Source organism: Oncorhynchus mykiss, chromosome 17 (assembly GCF_013265735.2).
Source record: "Oncorhynchus mykiss isolate Arlee chromosome 17, USDA_OmykA_1.1, whole genome shotgun sequence".
NCBI classification, from domain to species: domain Eukaryota; kingdom Metazoa; phylum Chordata; class Actinopteri; order Salmoniformes; family Salmonidae; genus Oncorhynchus; species Oncorhynchus mykiss.
Genome location: NC_048581.1, coordinates 4,842,044 through 4,862,124, shown reverse-complemented (window position 1 = coordinate 4,862,124; position 20,081 = coordinate 4,842,044). Strand labels below are relative to the sequence as shown.

Below are 20,081 nucleotides of genomic sequence, written 5' to 3'. Positions count from 1 at the left end.
TTCTGTTCTGTTATTCCCTATAGAACCTGTTGGAGATGGACAACCAGGGTTATGTTCTGTTCTGTTATTCTCTATAGAACCTGTTGGAGATGGACAACCAGGGTTATGTTCTGTTCTGTTATTCCCTATAGATCCTGTTGGAGATGGACAACCAGGGTTATGTTCTGTTCTGTTATTCCCTATAGATCCTGTTGGAGATGGACAACCAGGGTTATGTTCTGTTCTGTTATTCCCTATAGATCCTGTTGGAGATGGACAACCAGGGTTATGTTCTGTTCTGTTATTCTCTATAGAACCTGTTGGAGATGGACAACCAGGGTTTTGTTCTGTTCTGTTATTCCCTATAGATCCTGTTGGAGATGGACAACCAGGGTTATGTTCTGTTCTGTTATTCCCTATAGATCCTGTTGGAGATGGACAACCAGGGTTATGTTCTGTTCTGTTATTCCCTATAGAACCTGTTGGAGATGGACAACCAGGGTTATGTTCTGTTCTGTTATTCCCTATAGAACCTGTTGGAGATGGACAACCAGGGTTATGTTCTGTTCTGTTATTCCCTATAGATCCTGTTGGAGATGGACGACCAGGGTTATGTTCTGTTCTGTTATTCCCTATAGAACCTGTTGGAGATGGACAACCAGGGTTATGTTCTGTTCTGTTATTCCCTATAGATCCTGTTGGAGATGGACAACCAGGGTTATGTTCTGTTCTGTTATTCCCTATAGAACCTGTTGGAGATGGACAACCAGGGTTATGTTCTGTTCTGTTATTCCCTATAGATCCTGTTGGAGATGGACAACCAGGGTTATGTTTTGTTCTGTTATTCCCTATAGAACCTGTTGGAGATGGACATCCAGGGTTATGTTCTGTTCTGTTATTCTCTATAGAACCTGTTGGAGATGGACGACCAGGGTTATGTTCTGTTCTGTTATTCTCTACAGATCCTGTTGGAGATGGACAACCAGGGTTATGTTCTGTTCTGTTATTCCCTATAGATCCTGTTGGAGATGGACAACCAGGGTTATGTTCTGTTCTGTTATTCCCTATAGAACCTGTTGGAGATGGACAACCAGGGTTATGTTCTGTTCTGTTATTCTCTATAGAACCTGTTGGAGATGGACGACCAGGGTTATGTTCTGTTCTGTTATTCTCTATAGAACCTGTTGGAGATGGACAACCAGGGTTATGTTCTGTTCTGTTATTCTCTATAGAACCTGTTGGAGATGGACAACCAGGGTTATGTTCTGTTCTGTTATTCCCTATAGATCCTGTTGGAGATGGACAACCAGGGTTATGTTCTGTTCTGTTATTCCCTATAGATCCTGTTGGAGATGGACAACCAGGGTTATGTTCTGTTCTGTTATTCCCTATAGATCCTGTTGGAGATGGACAACCAGGGTTATGTTCTGTTCTGTTATTCTCTATAGAACCTGTTGGAGATGGACAACCAGGGTTATGTTCTGTTCTGTTATTCCCTATAGATCCTGTTGGAGATGGACAACCAGGGTTATGTTCTGTTCTGTTATTCCCTATAGATCCTGTTGGAGATGGACAACCAGGGTTATGTTCTGTTCTGTTATTCCCTATAGAACCTGTTGGAGATGGACAACCAGGGTTATGTTCTGTTCTGTTATTCCCTATAGAACCTGTTGGAGATGGACAACCAGGGTTATGTTCTGTTCTGTTATTCCCTATAGATCCTGTTGGAGATGGACAACCAGGGTTATGTTCTGTTCTGTTATTCCCTATAGAACCTGTTGGAGATGGACAACCAGGGTTATGTTCTGTTCTGTTATTCTCTATAGAACCTGTTGGAGATGGACAACCAGGGTTATGTTCTGTTCTGTTATTCCCTATAGATCCTGTTGGAGATGGACAACCAGGGTTATGTTCTGTTCTGTTATTCCCTATAGATCCTGTTGGAGATGGACAACCAGGGTTATGTTCTGTTCTGTTATTCCCTATAGATCCTGTTGGAGATGGACAACCAGGGTTATGTTCTGTTCTGTTATTCTCTATAGAACCTGTTGGAGATGGACAACCAGGGTTTTGTTCTGTTCTGTTATTCCCTATAGATCCTGTTGGAGATGGACAACCAGGGTTATGTTCTGTTCTGTTATTCCCTATAGATCCTGTTGGAGATGGACAACCAGGGTTATGTTCTGTTCTGTTATTCCCTATAGAACCTGTTGGAGATGGACAACCAGGGTTATGTTCTGTTCTGTTATTCCCTATAGAACCTGTTGGAGATGGACAACCAGGGTTATGTTCTGTTCTGTTATTCCCTATAGATCCTGTTGGAGATGGACGACCAGGGTTATGTTCTGTTCTGTTATTCCCTATAGAACCTGTTGGAGATGGACAACCAGGGTTATGTTCTGTTCTGTTATTCCCTATAGATCCTGTTGGAGATGGACAACCAGGGTTATGTTCTGTTCTGTTATTCCCTATAGAACCTGTTGGAGATGGACAACCAGGGTTATGTTCTGTTCTGTTATTCTCTATAGAACCTGTTGGAGATGGACGACCAGGGTTATGTTCTGTTCTGTTATTCTCTATAGATCCTGTTGGAGATGGACGACCAGGGTTATGTTCTGTTCTGTTATTCCCTATAGATCCTGTTGGAGATGTACAACCAGGGTTATGTTCTGTTCTGTTATTCTCTATAGAACCTGTTGGAGATGGACATCCAGGGTTATGTTCTGTTCTGTTATTCTCTATAGAACCTGTTGGAGATGGACAACCAGGGTTATGTTCTGTTCTGTTATTCTCTATAGAACCTGTTGGAGATGGACAACCAGGGTTATGTTCTGTTCTGTTATTCCCTATAGAACCTGTTGGAGATGGACAACCAGGGTTATGTTCTGTTCTGTTATTCCCTATAGAACCTGTTGGAGATGGACATCCAGGGTTATGTTCTGTTCTGTTATTCGCTATAGAACCTGTTGGAGATGGACATCCAGGGTTATGTTCTGTTCTGTTATTCCCTATAGATCCTGTTGGAGATGGACAACCAGGGTTATGTTCTGTTCTGTTATTCCCTATAGATCCTGTTGGAGATGGACAACCAGGGTTATGTTCTGTTCTGTTATTCCCTATAGATCCTGTTGGAGATGGACAACCAGGGTTATGTTCTGTTCTGTTATTCTCTATAGAACCTGTTGGAGATGGACAACCAGGGTTTTGTTCTGTTCTGTTATTCCCTATAGATCCTGTTGGAGATGGACAACCAGATAATGTTCTGTTCTGTTATTCCCTATAGATCCTGTTGGAGATGGACAACCAGGGTTATGTTCTGTTCTGTTATTCCCTATAGAACCTGTTGGAGATGGACAACCAGGGTTATGTTCTGTTCTGTTATTCCCTATAGATCCTGTTGGAGATGGACAACCAGGGTTATGTTCTGTTCTGTTATTCCCTATAGATCCTGTTGGAGATGGACGACCAGGGTTATGTTCTGTTCTGTTATTCCCTATAGAACCTGTTGGAGATGGACAACCAGGGTTATGTTCTGTTCTGTTATTCCCTATAGATCCTGTTGGAGATGGACAACCAGGGTTATGTTCTGTTCTGTTATTCCCTATAGAACCTGTTGGAGATGGACAACCAGGGTTATGTTCTGTTCTGTTATTCTCTATAGAACCTGTTGGAGATGGATGACCAGGGTTATGTTCTGTTCTGTTATTCTCTATAGATCCTGTTGGAGATGGACGACCAGGGTTATGTTCTGTTCTGTTATTCCCTATAGATCCTGTTGGAGATGGACAACCAGGGTTATGTTCTGTTCTGTTATTCTCTATAGAACCTGTTGGAGATGGACAACCAGGGTTATGTTCTGTTCTGTTATTCCCTATAGATCCTGTTGGAGATGGACAACCAGGGTTATGTTTTGTTCTGTTATTCCCTATAGAACCTGTTGGAGATGGACATCCAGGGTTATGTTCTGTTCTGTTATTCTCTATAGAACCTGTTGGAGATGGACGACCAGGGTTATGTTCTGTTCTGTTATTCTCTACAGATCCTGTTGGAGATGGACAACCAGGGTTATGTTCTGTTCTGTTATTCCCTATAGATCCTGTTGGAGATGGACAACCAGGGTTATGTTCTGTTCTGTTATTCCCTATAGATCCTGTTGGAGATGGACAACCAGGGTTATGTTCTGTTCTGTTATTCTCTATAGAACCTGTTGGAGATGGACAACCAGGGTTATGTTCTGTTCTGTTATTCCCTATAGATCCTGTTGGAGATGGACAACCAGGGTTATGTTTTGTTCTGTTATTCCCTATAGAACCTGTTGGAGATGGACATCCAGGGTTATGTTCTGTTCTGTTATTCTCTATAGAACCTGTTGGAGATGGACGACCAGGGTTATGTTCTGTTCTGTTATTCTCTACAGATCCTGTTGGAGATGGACAACCAGGGTTATGTTCTGTTCTGTTATTCCCTATAGATCCTGTTGGAGATGGACAACCAGGGTTATGTTCTGTTCTGTTATTCCCTATAGAACCTGTTGGAGATGGACAACCAGGGTTATGTTCTGTTCTGTTATTCTCTATAGAACCTGTTGGAGATGGACGACCAGGGTTATGTTCTGTTCTGTTATTCTCTATAGAACATGTTGGAGATGGACAACCAGGGTTATGTTCTGTTCTGTTATTCTCTATAGAACCTGTTGGAGATGGACAACCAGGGTTATGTTCTGTTCTGTTATTCCCTATAGATCCTGTTGGAGATGGACAACCAGGGTTATGTTCTGTTCTGTTATTCCCTATAGATCCTGTTGGAGATGGACAACCAGGGTTATGTTCTGTTCTGTTATTCCCTATAGATCCTGTTGGAGATGGACAACCAGGGTTATGTTCTGTTCTGTTATTCTCTATAGAACCTGTTGGAGATGGACAACCAGGGTTATGTTCTGTTCTGTTATTCCCTATAGATCCTGTTGGAGATGGACAACCAGGGTTATGTTCTGTTCTGTTATTCCCTATAGATCCTGTTGGAGATGGACAACCAGGGTTATGTTCTGTTCTGTTATTCCCTATAGAACCTGTTGGAGATGGACAACCAGGGTTATGTTCTGTTCTGTTATTCCCTATAGAACCTGTTGGAGATGGACAACCAGGGTTATGTTCTGTTCTGTTATTCCCTATAGATCCTGTTGGAGATGGACAACCAGGGTTATGTTCTGTTCTGTTATTCCCTATAGAACCTGTTGGAGATGGACAACCAGGGTTATGTTCTGTTCTGTTATTCTCTATAGAACCTGTTGGAGATGGACAACCAGGGTTATGTTCTGTTCTGTTATTCCCTATAGATCCTGTTGGAGATGGACAACCAGGGTTATGTTCTGTTCTGTTATTCCCTATAGATCCTGTTGGAGATGGACAACCAGGGTTATGTTCTGTTCTGTTATTTCCTATAGATCCTGTTGGAGATGGACAACCAGGGTTATGTTCTGTTCTGTTATTCTCTATAGAACCTGTTGGAGATGGACAACCAGGGTTTTGTTCTGTTCTGTTATTCCCTATAGATCCTGTTGGAGATGGACAACCAGGGTTATGTTCTGTTCTGTTATTCCCTATAGATCCTGTTGGAGATGGACAACCAGGGTTATGTTCTGTTCTGTTATTCCCTATAGAACCTGTTGGAGATGGACAACCAGGGTTATGTTCTGTTCTGTTATTCCCTATAGAACCTGTTGGAGATGGACAACCAGGGTTATGTTCTGTTCTGTTATTCCCTATAGATCCTGTTGGAGATGGACGACCAGGGTTATGTTCTGTTCTGTTATTCCCTATAGAACCTGTTGGAGATGGACAACCAGGGTTATGTTCTGTTCTGTTATTCCCTATAGATCCTGTTGGAGATGGACAACCAGGGTTATGTTCTGTTCTGTTATTCCCTATAGAACCTGTTGGAGATGGACAACCAGGGTTATGTTCTGTTCTGTTATTCTCTATAGAACCTGTTGGAGATGGACGACCAGGGTTATGTTCTGTTCTGTTATTCTCTATAGATCCTGTTGGAGATGGACGACCAGGGTTATGTTCTGTTCTGTTATTCCCTATAGATCCTGTTGGAGATGTACAACCAGGGTTATGTTCTGTTCTGTTATTCTCTATAGAACCTGTTGGAGATGGACATCCAGGGTTATGTTCTGTTCTGTTATTCTCTATAGAACCTGTTGGAGATGGACAACCAGGGTTATGTTCTGTTCTGTTATTCTCTATAGAACCTGTTGGAGATGGACAACCAGGGTTATGTTCTGTTCTGTTATTCCCTATAGAACCTGTTGGAGATGGACAACCAGGGTTATGTTCTGTTCTGTTATTCCCTATAGAACCTGTTGGAGATGGACATCCAGGGTTATGTTCTGTTCTGTTATTCGCTATAGAACCTGTTGGAGATGGACATCCAGGGTTATGTTCTGTTCTGTTATTCCCTATAGATCCTGTTGGAGATGGACAACCAGGGTTATGTTCTGTTCTGTTATTCCCTATAGATCCTGTTGGAGATGGACAACCAGGGTTATGTTCTGTTCTGTTATTCCCTATAGATCCTGTTGGAGATGGACAACCAGGGTTATGTTCTGTTCTGTTATTCTCTATAGAACCTGTTGGAGATGGACAACCAGGGTTTTGTTCTGTTCTGTTATTCCCTATAGATCCTGTTGGAGATGGACAACCAGATAATGTTCTGTTCTGTTATTCCCTATAGATCCTGTTGGAGATGGACAACCAGGGTTATGTTCTGTTCTGTTATTCCCTATAGAACCTGTTGGAGATGGACAACCAGGGTTATGTTCTGTTCTGTTATTCCCTATAGATCCTGTTGGAGATGGACAACCAGGGTTATGTTCTGTTCTGTTATTCCCTATAGATCCTGTTGGAGATGGACGACCAGGGTTATGTTCTGTTCTGTTATTCCCTATAGAACCTGTTGGAGATGGACAACCAGGGTTATGTTCTGTTCTGTTATTCCCTATAGATCCTGTTGGAGATGGACAACCAGGGTTATGTTCTGTTCTGTTATTCCCTATAGAACCTGTTGGAGATGGACAACCAGGGTTATGTTCTGTTCTGTTATTCTCTATAGAACCTGTTGGAGATGGACGACCAGGGTTATGTTCTGTTCTGTTATTCTCTATAGATCCTGTTGGAGATGGACGACCAGGGTTATGTTCTGTTCTGTTATTCCCTATAGATCCTGTTGGAGATGTACAACCAGGGTTATGTTCTGTTCTGTTATTCTCTATAGAACCTGTTGGAGATGGACATCCAGGGTTATGTTCTGTTCTGTTATTCTCTATAGAACCTGTTGGAGATGGACAACCAGGGTTATGTTCTGTTCTGTTATTCTCTATAGAACCTGTTGGAGATGGACAACCAGGGTTATGTTCTGTTCTGTTATTCCCTATAGAACCTGTTGGAGATGGACAACCAGGGTTATGTTCTGTTCTGTTATTCCCTATAGAACCTGTTGGAGATGGACAACCAGGGTTATGTTCTGTTCTGTTATTCGCTATAGAACCTGTTGGAGATGGACATCCAGGGTTATGTTCTGTTCTGTTATTCCCTATAGATCCTGTTGGAGATGGACAACCAAGGTTATGTTTTGTTCTGTTATTCCATATAGATCCTGTTGGAGATGGACAACCAAGGTTATGTTTTGTTCTGTTATTCGCTATAGAACCTGTTGGAGATGGACAACCAGGGTTATGTTCTGTTCTGTTATTCCCTATAGAACCTGTTGGAGATGGACAACCTGGGTTATGTTCTGTTCTGTTATTCCCTATAGATCCTGTTGGAGATGGACATCCAGGGTTATGTTTTGTTCTGTTATTCTCTATAGAACCTGTTGGAGATGGACAACCAGGGTTATGTTCTGTTCTGTTATTCCCTATAGAACCTGTTGGAGATGGACAACCAGGGTTATGTTCTGTTCTGTTATTCTCTATAGAACCCATTGGAGATGGACGACCAGGGTTATGTTCTGTTCTGTTATTCTCTATAGGTCCTGTTGGAGATGGACGACCAGGGTTATGTTCTGTTCTGTTATTCCCTATAGATCCTGTTTGAGATGGACGACCAGGGTTATGTTCTGTTCTGTTATTCCCTATAGATCCTGTTGGAGATGGACGACCAGGGTTATGTTCTGTTCTGTTATTCCCTATAGAACCTGTTGGAGATGGACATCCAGGGTTATGTTCTGTTCTGTTATTCCCTATAGAACCTGTTGGAGATGGACAACCTGGGTTATGTTCTGTTCTGTTATTCCCTATAGATCCTGTTGGAGATGGACAACCAGGGTTATGTTCTGTTCTGTTATTCCCTATAGAACCTGTTGGAGATGGACAACCAGGGTTATGTTCTGTTCTGTTATTCCCTATAGAACCTGTTGGAGATGGACAACCAGGGTTATGTTCTGTTCTGTTATTCCCTATAGATCCTGTTGGAGATGGACGACCAGGGTTATGTTCTGTTCTGTTGTTCCCTATAGAACCTGTTGGAGATGGACAACCAGGGTTATGTTCTGTTCTGTTATTCCCTATAGATCCTGTTGGAGATGGACAACCAGGGTTATGTTCTGTTCTGTTATTCCCTATAGAACCTGTTGGAGATGGACAACCAGGGTTATGTTCTGTTCTGTTATTCTCTATAGAACCTGTTGGAGATGGACAACCAGGGTTATGTTCTGTTCTGTTATTCCCTATAGATCCTGTTGGAGATGGACAACCAGGGTTATGTTCTGTTCTGTTATTCCCTATAGATCCTGTTGGAGATGGACAACCAGGGTTATGTTCTGTTCTGTTATTCCCTATAGATCCTGTTGGAGATGGACAACCAGGGTTATGTTCTGTTCTGTTATTCCCTATAGATCCTGTTGGAGATGGACATCCAGGGTTATGTTTTGTTCTGTTATTCTCTATAGAACCTGTTGGAGATGGACAACCAGGGTTATGTTCTGTTCTGTTATTCCCTATAGAACCTGTTGGAGATGGACAACCAGGGTTATGTTCTGTTCTGTTATTCTCTATAGAACCCATTGGAGATGGACGACCAGGGTTATGTTCTGTTCTGTTATTCTCTATAGGTCCTGTTGGAGATGGACGACCAGGGTTATGTTCTGTTCTGTTATTCCCTATAGATCCTGTTGGAGATGGACAACCAGGGTTATGTTCTGTTCTGTTATTCCCTATAGATCCTGTTGGAGATGGACAACCAGGGTTATGTTCTGTTCTGTTATTCTCTATAGAACCTGTTGGAGATGGACAACCAGGGTTATGTTCTGTTCTGTTATTCCCTATAGATCCTGTTGGAGATGGACAACCAGGGTTATGTTTTGTTCTGTTATTCCCTATAGAACCTGTTGGAGATGGACATCCAGGGTTATGTTCTGTTCTGTTATTCTCTATAGAACCTGTTGGAGATGGACGACCAGGGTTATGTTCTGTTCTGTTATTCTCTACAGATCCTGTTGGAGATGGACAACCAGGGTTATGTTCTGTTCTGTTATTCCCTATAGATCCTGTTGGAGATGGACAACCAGGGTTATGTTCTGTTCTGTTATTCCCTATAGAACCTGTTGGAGATGGACAACCAGGGTTATGTTCTGTTCTGTTATTCTCTATAGAACCTGTTGGAGATGGACGACCAGGGTTATGTTCTGTTCTGTTATTCTCTATAGAACCTGTTGGAGATGGACAACCAGGGTTATGTTCTGTTCTGTTATTCTCTATAGAACCTGTTGGAGATGGACAACCAGGGTTATGTTCTGTTCTGTTATTCCCTATAGATCCTGTTGGAGATGGACAACCAGGGTTATGTTCTGTTCTGTTATTCCCTATAGATCCTGTTGGAGATGGACAACCAGGGTTATGTTCTGTTCTGTTATTCCCTATAGATCCTGTTGGAGATGGACAACCAGGGTTATGTTCTGTTCTGTTATTCTCTATAGAACCTGTTGGAGATGGACAACCAGGGTTATGTTCTGTTCTGTTATTCCCTATAGATCCTGTTGGAGATGGACAACCAGGGTTATGTTCTGTTCTGTTATTCCCTATAGATCCTGTTGGAGATGGACAACCAGGGTTATGTTCTGTTCTGTTATTCCCTATAGAACCTGTTGGAGATGGACAACCAGGGTTATGTTCTGTTCTGTTATTCCCTATAGAACCTGTTGGAGATGGACAACCAGGGTTATGTTCTGTTCTGTTATTCCCTATAGATCCTGTTGGAGATGGACAACCAGGGTTATGTTCTGTTCTGTTATTCCCTATAGAACCTGTTGGAGATGGACAACCAGGGTTATGTTCTGTTCTGTTATTCTCTATAGAACCTGTTGGAGATGGACAACCAGGGTTATGTTCTGTTCTGTTATTCCCTATAGATCCTGTTGGAGATGGACAACCAGGGTTATGTTCTGTTCTGTTATTCCCTATAGATCCTGTTGGAGATGGACAACCAGGGTTATGTTCTGTTCTGTTATTCCCTATAGATCCTGTTGGAGATGGACAACCAGGGTTATGTTCTGTTCTGTTATTCTCTATAGAACCTGTTGGAGATGGACAACCAGGGTTTTGTTCTGTTCTGTTATTCCCTATAGATCCTGTTGGAGATGGACAACCAGGGTTATGTTCTGTTCTGTTATTCCCTATAGATCCTGTTGGAGATGGACAACCAGGGTTATGTTCTGTTCTGTTATTCCCTATAGAACCTGTTGGAGATGGACAACCAGGGTTATGTTCTGTTCTGTTATTCCCTATAGAACCTGTTGGAGATGGACAACCAGGGTTATGTTCTGTTCTGTTATTCCCTATAGATCCTGTTGGAGATGGACGACCAGGGTTATGTTCTGTTCTGTTATTCCCTATAGAACCTGTTGGAGATGGACAACCAGGGTTATGTTCTGTTCTGTTATTCCCTATAGATCCTGTTGGAGATGGACAACCAGGGTTATGTTCTGTTCTGTTATTCCCTATAGAACCTGTTGGAGATGGACAACCAGGGTTATGTTCTGTTCTGTTATTCTCTATAGAACCTGTTGGAGATGGACGACCAGGGTTATGTTCTGTTCTGTTATTCTCTATAGATCCTGTTGGAGATGGACGACCAGGGTTATGTTCTGTTCTGTTATTCCCTATAGATCCTGTTGGAGATGTACAACCAGGGTTATGTTCTGTTCTGTTATTCTCTATAGAACCTGTTGGAGATGGACATCCAGGGTTATGTTCTGTTCTGTTATTCTCTATAGAACCTGTTGGAGATGGACAACCAGGGTTATGTTCTGTTCTGTTATTCTCTATAGAACCTGTTGGAGATGGACAACCAGGGTTATGTTCTGTTCTGTTATTCCCTATAGAACCTGTTGGAGATGGACAACCAGGGTTATGTTCTGTTCTGTTATTCCCTATAGAACCTGTTGGAGATGGACATCCAGGGTTATGTTCTGTTCTGTTATTCGCTATAGAACCTGTTGGAGAAGGACATCCAGGGTTATGTTCTGTTCTGTTATTCCCTATAGATCCTGTTGGAGATGGACAACCAGGGTTATGTTCTGTTCTGTTATTCCCTATAGATCCTGTTGGAGATGGACAACCAGGGTTATGTTCTGTTCTGTTATTCCCTATAGATCCTGTTGGAGATGGACAACCAGGGTTATGTTCTGTTCTGTTATTCTCTATAGAACCTGTTGGAGATGGACAACCAGGGTTTTGTTCTGTTCTGTTATTCCCTATAGATCCTGTTGGAGATGGACAACCAGATAATGTTCTGTTCTGTTATTCCCTATAGATCCTGTTGGAGATGGACAACCAGGGTTATGTTCTGTTCTGTTATTCCCTATAGAACCTGTTGGAGATGGACAACCAGGGTTATGTTCTGTTCTGTTATTCCCTATAGATCCTGTTGGAGATGGACAACCAGGGTTATGTTCTGTTCTGTTATTCCCTATAGATCCTGTTGGAGATGGACGACCAGGGTTATGTTCTGTTCTGTTATTCCCTATAGAACCTGTTGGAGATGGACAACCAGGGTTATGTTCTGTTCTGTTATTCCCTATAGATCCTGTTGGAGATGGACAACCAGGGTTATGTTCTGTTCTGTTATTCCCTATAGAACCTGTTGGAGATGGACAACCAGGGTTATGTTCTGTTCTGTTATTCTCTATAGAACCTGTTGGAGATGGACGACCAGGGTTATGTTCTGTTCTGTTATTCTCTATAGATCCTGTTGGAGATGGACGACCAGGGTTATGTTCTGTTCTGTTATTCCCTATAGATCCTGTTGGAGATGTACAACCAGGGTTATGTTCTGTTCTGTTATTCTCTATAGAACCTGTTGGAGATGGACATCCAGGGTTAAGTTCTGTTCTGTTATTCTCTATAGAACCTGTTGGAGATGGACAACCAGGGTTATGTTCTGTTCTGTTATTCTCTATAGAACCTGTTGGAGATGGACAACCAGGGTTATGTTCTGTTCTGTTATTCCCTATAGAACCTGTTGGAGATGGACAACCAGGGTTATGTTCTGTTCTGTTATTCCCTATAGAACCTGTTGGAGATGGACAACCAGGGTTATGTTCTGTTCTGTTATTCGCTATAGAACCTGTTGGAGATGGACATCCAGGGTTATGTTCTGTTCTGTTATTCCCTATAGATCCTGTTGGAGATGGACAACCAAGGTTATGTTTTGTTCTGTTATTCCATATAGATCCTGTTGGAGATGGACAACCAAGGTTATGTTTTGTTCTGTTATTCGCTATAGAACCTGTTGGAGATGGACAACCAGGGTTATGTTCTGTTCTGTTATTCCCTATAGAACCTGTTGGAGATGGACAACCTGGGTTATGTTCTGTTCTGTTATTCCCTATAGATCCTGTTGGAGATGGACATCCAGGGTTATGTTTTGTTCTGTTATTCTCTATAGAACCTGTTGGAGATGGACAACCAGGGTTATGTTCTGTTCTGTTATTCCCTATAGAACCTGTTGGAGTCGGACAACCAGGGTTATGTTCTGTTCTGTTATTCTCTATAGAACCCATTGGAGATGGACGACCAGGGTTATGTTCTGTTCTGTTATTCTCTATAGGTCCTGTTGGAGATGGACGACCAGGGTTATGTTCTGTTCTGTTATTCCCTATAGATCCTGTTTGAGATGGACGACCAGGGTTATGTTCTGTTCTGTTATTCTCTATAGAACCTGTTGGAGATGGACGACCAGGGTTATGTTCTGTTCTGTTATTCTCTATAGAACCTGTTGGAGATGGACGACCAGGGTTATGTTCTGTTCTGTTATTCTCTATAGATCCTGTTGGAGATGGACGACCAGGGTTATGTTCTGTTCTGTTATTCCCTATAGATCCTGTTGGAGATGTACAACCAGGGTTATGTTCTGTTCTGTTATTCTCTATAGAACCTGTTGGAGATGGACATCCAGGGTTATGTTCTGTTCTGTTATTCTCTATAGAACCTGTTGGAGATGGACAACCAGGGTTATGTTTTGTTCTGTTATTCTCTATAGAACCTGTTGGAGATGGACAACCAGGGTTATGTTCTGTTCTGTTATTCCCTATAGAACCTGTTGGAGATGGACAACCAGGGTTATGTTCTGTTCTGTTATTCCCTATAGAACCTGTTGGAGATGGACAACCAGGGTTATGTTCTGTTCTGTTATTCGCTATAGAACCTGTTGGAGATGGACATCCAGGGTTATGTTCTGTTCTGTTATTCCCTATAGATCCTGTTGGAGATGGACAACCAAGGTTATGTTTTGTTCTGTTATTCCCTATAGATCCTGTTGGAGATGGACAACCAAGGTTATGTTTTGTTCTGTTATTCGCTATAGAACCTGTTGGAGATGGACAACCAGGGTTATGTTCTGTTCTGTTATTCCCTATAGAACCTGTTGGAGATGGACAACCTGGGTTATGTTCTGTTCTGTTATTCCCTATAGATCCTGTTGGAGATGGACAACCAGGGTTATGTTCTGTTCTGTTATTCCCTATAGAATCTGTTGGAGATGGACAACCAGGGTTATGTTCTGTTCTGTTATTCTCTATAGAACCCATTGGAGATGGACGACCAGGGTTATGTTCTGTTCTGTTATTCTCTATAGGTCCTGTTGGAGATGGACGACCAGGGTTATGTTCTGTTCTGTTATTCCCTATAGATCCTGTTGGAGATGGACGACCAGGGTTATGTTCTGTTCTGTTATTCCTTATAGATCCTGTTGGAGATGGACGACCAGGGTTATGTTCTGTTCTGTTATTCCCTATAGAACCTGTTGGAGATGGACATCCAGGGTTATGTTCTGTTCTGTTATTCCCTATAGAACCTGTTGGAGATGGACAACCAGGGTTATGTTCTGTTCTGTTATTCTCTATAGAACCTGTTGGAGATGGACAACCAGGGTTATGTTCTGTTCTGTTATTCTCTATAGATCCTGTTGGAGATGGACAACCAGGGTTATGTTCTGTTCTGTTATTCCCTATAGGTCCCATTGGAGATGGACAACCAGGGTTATGTTTTGTTCTGTTATTCCCTATAGAACCTGTTGGAGATGGACAACCAGGGTTATGTTCTGTTCTGTTATTCCCTATAGAACCTGTTGGAGATGGACGACCAGGGTTATGTTCTGTTCTGTTATTCCCTATAGAACCTGTTGGAGATGGACATCCAGGGTTATGTTTTGTTCTGTTATTCCCTATAGAACCTGTTGGAGATGGACAACCAGAGTTATGTTCTGTTCTGTTATTCCCTATAGAACCTGTTGGAGATGGACGACCAGGGTTATGTTCTGTTCTGTTATTCCCTATAGAACCTGTTGGAGATGGACGACCAGGGTTATGTTCTGTTCTGTTATTCTCTATAGAACCTGTTGGAGATGGACGACCAGGGTTATGTTCTGTTCTGTTATTCCCTATAGAACCTGTTGGAGATGGACGACCAGGGTTATGTTTTGTTCTGTTATTCCCTATAGAACCTGTTGGAGATGGACGACCAGGGTTATGTTTTGTTCTGTTATTCCCTATAGAACCTGTTGGAGATGGACAACCAGGGTTATGTTTTGTTCTGTTATTCCCTATAGAACCTGTTGGAGATGGACAACCAGGGTTATGTTTTGTTCTGTTATTCCCTATAGAACCTGTTGGAGATGGACAACCAGGGTTATGTTCTGTTCTGTTATTCTCTATAGAACCCTCTGGAGATGGACAACCAGGGTTATGTTCTGTTCTGTTATTCTCTATAGAACCTGTTGGAGATGGAACACCAGGGTTATGTTCTGTTCTGTTATTCCCTATAGAACCTGTTGGAGATGGACAACCAAGGTTCTGTTCTGTCATTCCCTATAGATCCTGTTGGAGATGTACAACCAGGGTTATGTTCTGTTCTGTTATTCTCTATAGAACCTGTTGGAGATGGACGACCAGGGTTATGTTCTGTTCTGTTATTCCCTATAGATCCTGTTGGAGATGGACAACCAGGGTTATGTTCTGTTCTGTTATTCCCTATAGATCCTGTTGGAGATGGTCAACCAGGGTTATGTTCTGTTCTGTTATTCCCTATAGAACCTGTTGGAGATGGACGACCAGGGTTATGTTCTGTTCTGTTATTCCCTATAGATCCTGTTGGAGATGTACAACCAGGGTTATGTTCTGTTCTGTTATTCCCTATAGATCCTGTTGGAGATGTACAACCAGGGTTATGTTCTGTTCTGTTATTTTAATCTCTATAGATCCCATTGGAGATGGACAACCAGGGCATGCTGATGCCAAAACGACCAATCAAACTCAGGCTGGAGCCCCGTAGCAACACCCCTAGCAACACCACCAACACCACCTCTCTGAATAGTCCAACAAAGTGAACAAATGCAAGGGAACTCTACCCTACCCTACCCTAGAGAACCCTACCCTACCCTAGAGAACCCTACCCTTCCCTGGAACACCCTACCCTGCCCTAGAGCACCCTACCCTAGAGAACCCTACCCTAGAGCACCCTACCATACCGTAGAGTACACTACAATACCCTAAAGCACCATACCCTACCCTAGAGGACCCTACCCTGGAGCACCCTACCCTACCCTGGAGCACCCTACCCTAACCTAGAGGACCCTACCCTAGAGCACCCTACCCTACCCTAAAGTACCCTACCCTGGAGTACCCTACCTACACTAGAGCACCCTGCCCTGGAGTACCCTACATACACTAGAGTACCCTACCCTGGAGTAGCCTACCTACACTAGAGCACCCTACCTACACTAGAGCACCCGACCCTACCCTTGAGCACCCTACCCTGGAGTACCCTACCTACACTAGAGTACCCTACCTACACTAGAGAACCCTACCCTACCCTAGAGTACCCTACCCTGGAGCACCCTACTCTACACTAGAGCACCCTACCCTACCATAGAGCACTAAACCCTACCCTGGAACACCCTACCCTACCCTAGAAGACCCTACCCCACCCTAGACAACCCTACTGTAGAGCACCCTACTCTAGAGTATCCTACCTTGGAGAAGCCTACCTTTCAATCAAACACCCTACCTTACCCTACAGTACCCTACAATAGAGCACCCTACCCTACCTTAGAACACACTACTCTACCCTAGAGTACCCTAACCTACAGTACCCTACCCTAGAGGATCCTACCTTGGAGAAGCCTACCTTTTAGTAGAAGACCCTACCCTACCCTAGAGAAACCTACACTACCCTATAGTACCCTACCAATAGAGAACCGTAACCTACACTAGAAAACTATACCCTACCCTAGAGTACCCTAGCCTACAGTACCGTACCCTCGAGTACCCTGTCATAGAGTTCCCTACCCTACTCTTGAGCACCCTCTCCAACCCTAGTGTACTCTACCCTACCCTAGAGTTACCTAACCCCCCTAGAGTACTCTACCCTTCCATAGAGTACCCTACCCCACCATAGAGTACACTACCCCACCATAGAGTCCATAGAGTACCCTACCCTAGAGTACCCTACCCCACCGTAAGGTACCCTACCCTCGAGAACCCTAATCTACCCTAGAGCACCCAACCCTTCCCTAGAGTACCCTACCCTATAGCACCCTACCCTGGAGAACCCTACCCTTCTCTGGAGCTGCCCTTGAGTACCCTACCCTAAACTAGAGAACCCCACCCTACCCTAGAGTACCCTACCCCAGAGTACACTACCCTAGAGGCACGTACCTACCCTTCAGGACTCTACCCTACCCTAGAACACACTACCCTACCCTGGAGCACCCTACGCTAGAGTACCCTACCCTAGAGAACCCTACCCTTCCCTAGAGAACCCTATCCTAGAGTAGAATAACCTGGAGTACCCTACACTACTCTACAGTACCCTTCCCTCCCCTGGAGTAACCTACACTACCCTGGAGTACCCTTCCCTGGAGTACCCTACCCTATCCTAGAGTACCCCACCCTACCCTAGAGTACCCTACACTACCCTAGAGTACCCTACCCTAGAGTACCCTACACTACCCTGGAGTACCCTTCCCTGGAGTTCACTACCCTTGTTTGACTGTTTGAGGTTGTGGACAGGTGTCTTTTATACTGATAACAAGTTCAAACAGGTGCCATTAATACAGGTCTAGAGTGGAGGACAGAGGAGCCTCTTAAAGAAGAAGTTACAGGTCTGTGAGAGCCAGAAATCTTGCTTGTTTGTAGGTGACCAAATACTTATTTTCCACCATAATTTGCAAATAAATTCATAAAAAATCCTACAATGTGATTTTCTGGATTTGTTTTCTAATTTTGTCTGTCATAGTTGAAGTGTACCTATGATGAAAATTACAGGCCTCTCTCATCTTTTTAAGTGGGAGAACTTGCACAATTGTTGGCTGACTAAATACTTTTTTGCGCCACTGTATGAGTCTATATACCTATCTATACTGAACCAAAACATAAACACAACAAGGAGCAATTTAAAAAATTTTGCTGTGTTACATTTCATATAAGGAAATCAATGAATTGAAATGAATAAATTAGGCCCTAATCTATGGATTTCACATGACTGGGGAGGGGCGCAGCCATGGCTGGGAGGGCATATACCTACCCACTTGGGAGCCAGGTCGAACCCACTGGAGAGCTAGGAGCAGCCAATCACAATGGGTTTTTCCTTAAAAAAGGGCTAGATATATGGACAGAAATACTCCTCTGCACGTCCCATCCCCCCTCTGATGATCCCCTAGGTGAGGAAGCCAGATGTGGAGATCCTGGACTAGAGTGGTTACGCGTGGTCTGGGAGCCAGGTCGAACCCACTGGAGAGCTAGGAGCAGCCAATCAGAATGGGTTTTTCAGATGATCCCCTAGGTGAGGAAGCCAGATGTGGAGATCCTGGACTAGTGGTTACGCGTGGTCTGCGTTTGTGAGGCCGGTTGGACGTACTGCCAAATTCTCTAAAATGACGTTGGAGGCGGCTTGTGGTAGAGAAATTAACATTCGATTCAGCACTGGTGGACATTCCTGCAGTGAGCATGCCAATTGCTGACTGTGGCATTGTGTTGTGTGACAAAACTGCACATTTTAGAGTGGCCTTTTATTGTCCCCAAGCACAAGGTGCACCTGTATAATGATCATGCTGTTTAATCAGCTTCTTGGTATGCCACACCTCTCAGGTGGATGGACTATCTTGACAAAGGATTCAATGATCTTTTATTTCAGGTCATGAAACATTTTTGTTAAGTATATCACAATCTATCGGCTACTGGATATTCAGGCCTTACCCTGACCCTGCTATAGGCTACTGGATATTCAGGCCTTACCCTGACCCTGCTACAGGCTTCTGAAAATTCAGGCTGGGATTCAATAGGCTACGTAATATAATATGATAACAAGAACTGCATTCACGATGAATTTTCAGTTCAGTCAGTTCAATCAGAAATTACATTTAAAATGGCACATAGCTTACAAAGCGCTGGGATTGAAGCCTGGTCTCAGTCTCATGCTTGGTTTGATTAGGACTCAGTAACCCATTTCCACCAGATAAAAGAGAGATAGTAATACTATGGATGCATTAGAGGTACATGTCTTGTTAAAGTTAGACACCAGGGGGTATTAAATCCATGGCATGATGTCATGTCTGGATCCTGCACACTACTGGCTGGTGGCTGGAATTCTCCTAGAATGTAGAACTCTAGCTGGTGTTCTCTAGAACTGTACTCTCATTCTGTTCCTCTGGGTGTTCTGCTGTCCAGTCATTCCAAAATATAATCTTTACTGTCTGTTGAGATGATCCCTGCAGCTGCTTGGTTTTAACTTTAATCATCACAAACCAATAAAATCATCACACTAATGAACAAGGTTGTCTGTGTATTCATTAACATTCATAAGACAAAACTTAAGACACAAACACACACAAATATACATGAGAACAATCAATATAGATTGATTTGTGTTATTTATCAAGACATACTGTATTTATAATTTCATTCAGCTAGGCCTAATTGTAGTGTTACGACTTGGTCATCCACACACACGTTTCTTATCAGATCTCAATACCGCCCCTGTGTGGTCGTTGGATGTAAATACACAGCCCAGGTCCCATTACAAACTATTAATCCACTGTCCACATTTTCCAGTTCTTGTAAATAAGAAAAACATTTTGATTCAGAGATAATCTTGCAGCTCATTGGAACACCAGGATCGCATCTTACATCATACTCCTAGTGCCACCTAGTTTAATACATTTTTTAAAGTAATCTATGGCCTTATTTAGGATCCTTAAGACGAACTTCTACTATACTAAATAACACTAATTATTAGAATAACAGTGTGGCTTCACATGAAACTATTGTGGAAATAGTTTGACTTTAAACGGAAGCAAACGTAACGAAACATGGAGAGACAAACCTGAATTTATCCCAGTAGAAACTCTAATTTTGCTCTGTTGCTTCCTTTTAGTTCTTAAACGTTAAACTGTTTCTCTAATGAATCTGCCCCTGCTCTCTCTGTGAATCATTCACCATCCCTCCCTGCTTCGCTTTTCACCTCTCACACAGTCTCCCTCCTATCTCCTTATTGTGTTTATGTCGTGAACAACATTTGCCTGAGCATCAATAGTAGGATCGGTGGT

General features: G+C 42.9%; 1 protein-coding gene across 2 annotated transcripts in view; it reads left to right on the top strand.

The window, feature by feature from the left end:
* Positions 1-18,457, top strand: part of LOC118940217 (cytochrome P450 3A27-like) — a 47,349-nt gene extending 28,892 nt beyond the window's left edge. The window contains exon 13 of one of the 2 annotated variants that reach the window (XM_036948686.1): positions 18,198-18,457. In XM_036948686.1, the coding sequence (XP_036804581.1) occupies positions 18,198-18,230 (33 nt within the window). In that variant the 3' untranslated portion in view covers positions 18,231-18,457. Of the gene's footprint in view, positions 1-15,734; positions 16,649-18,197 lie in introns of those variants that run through there. The other variant, XM_036948685.1, reaches the window with a different exon arrangement.
* Positions 18,458-20,081: the final 1,624 nt, after the last annotated feature.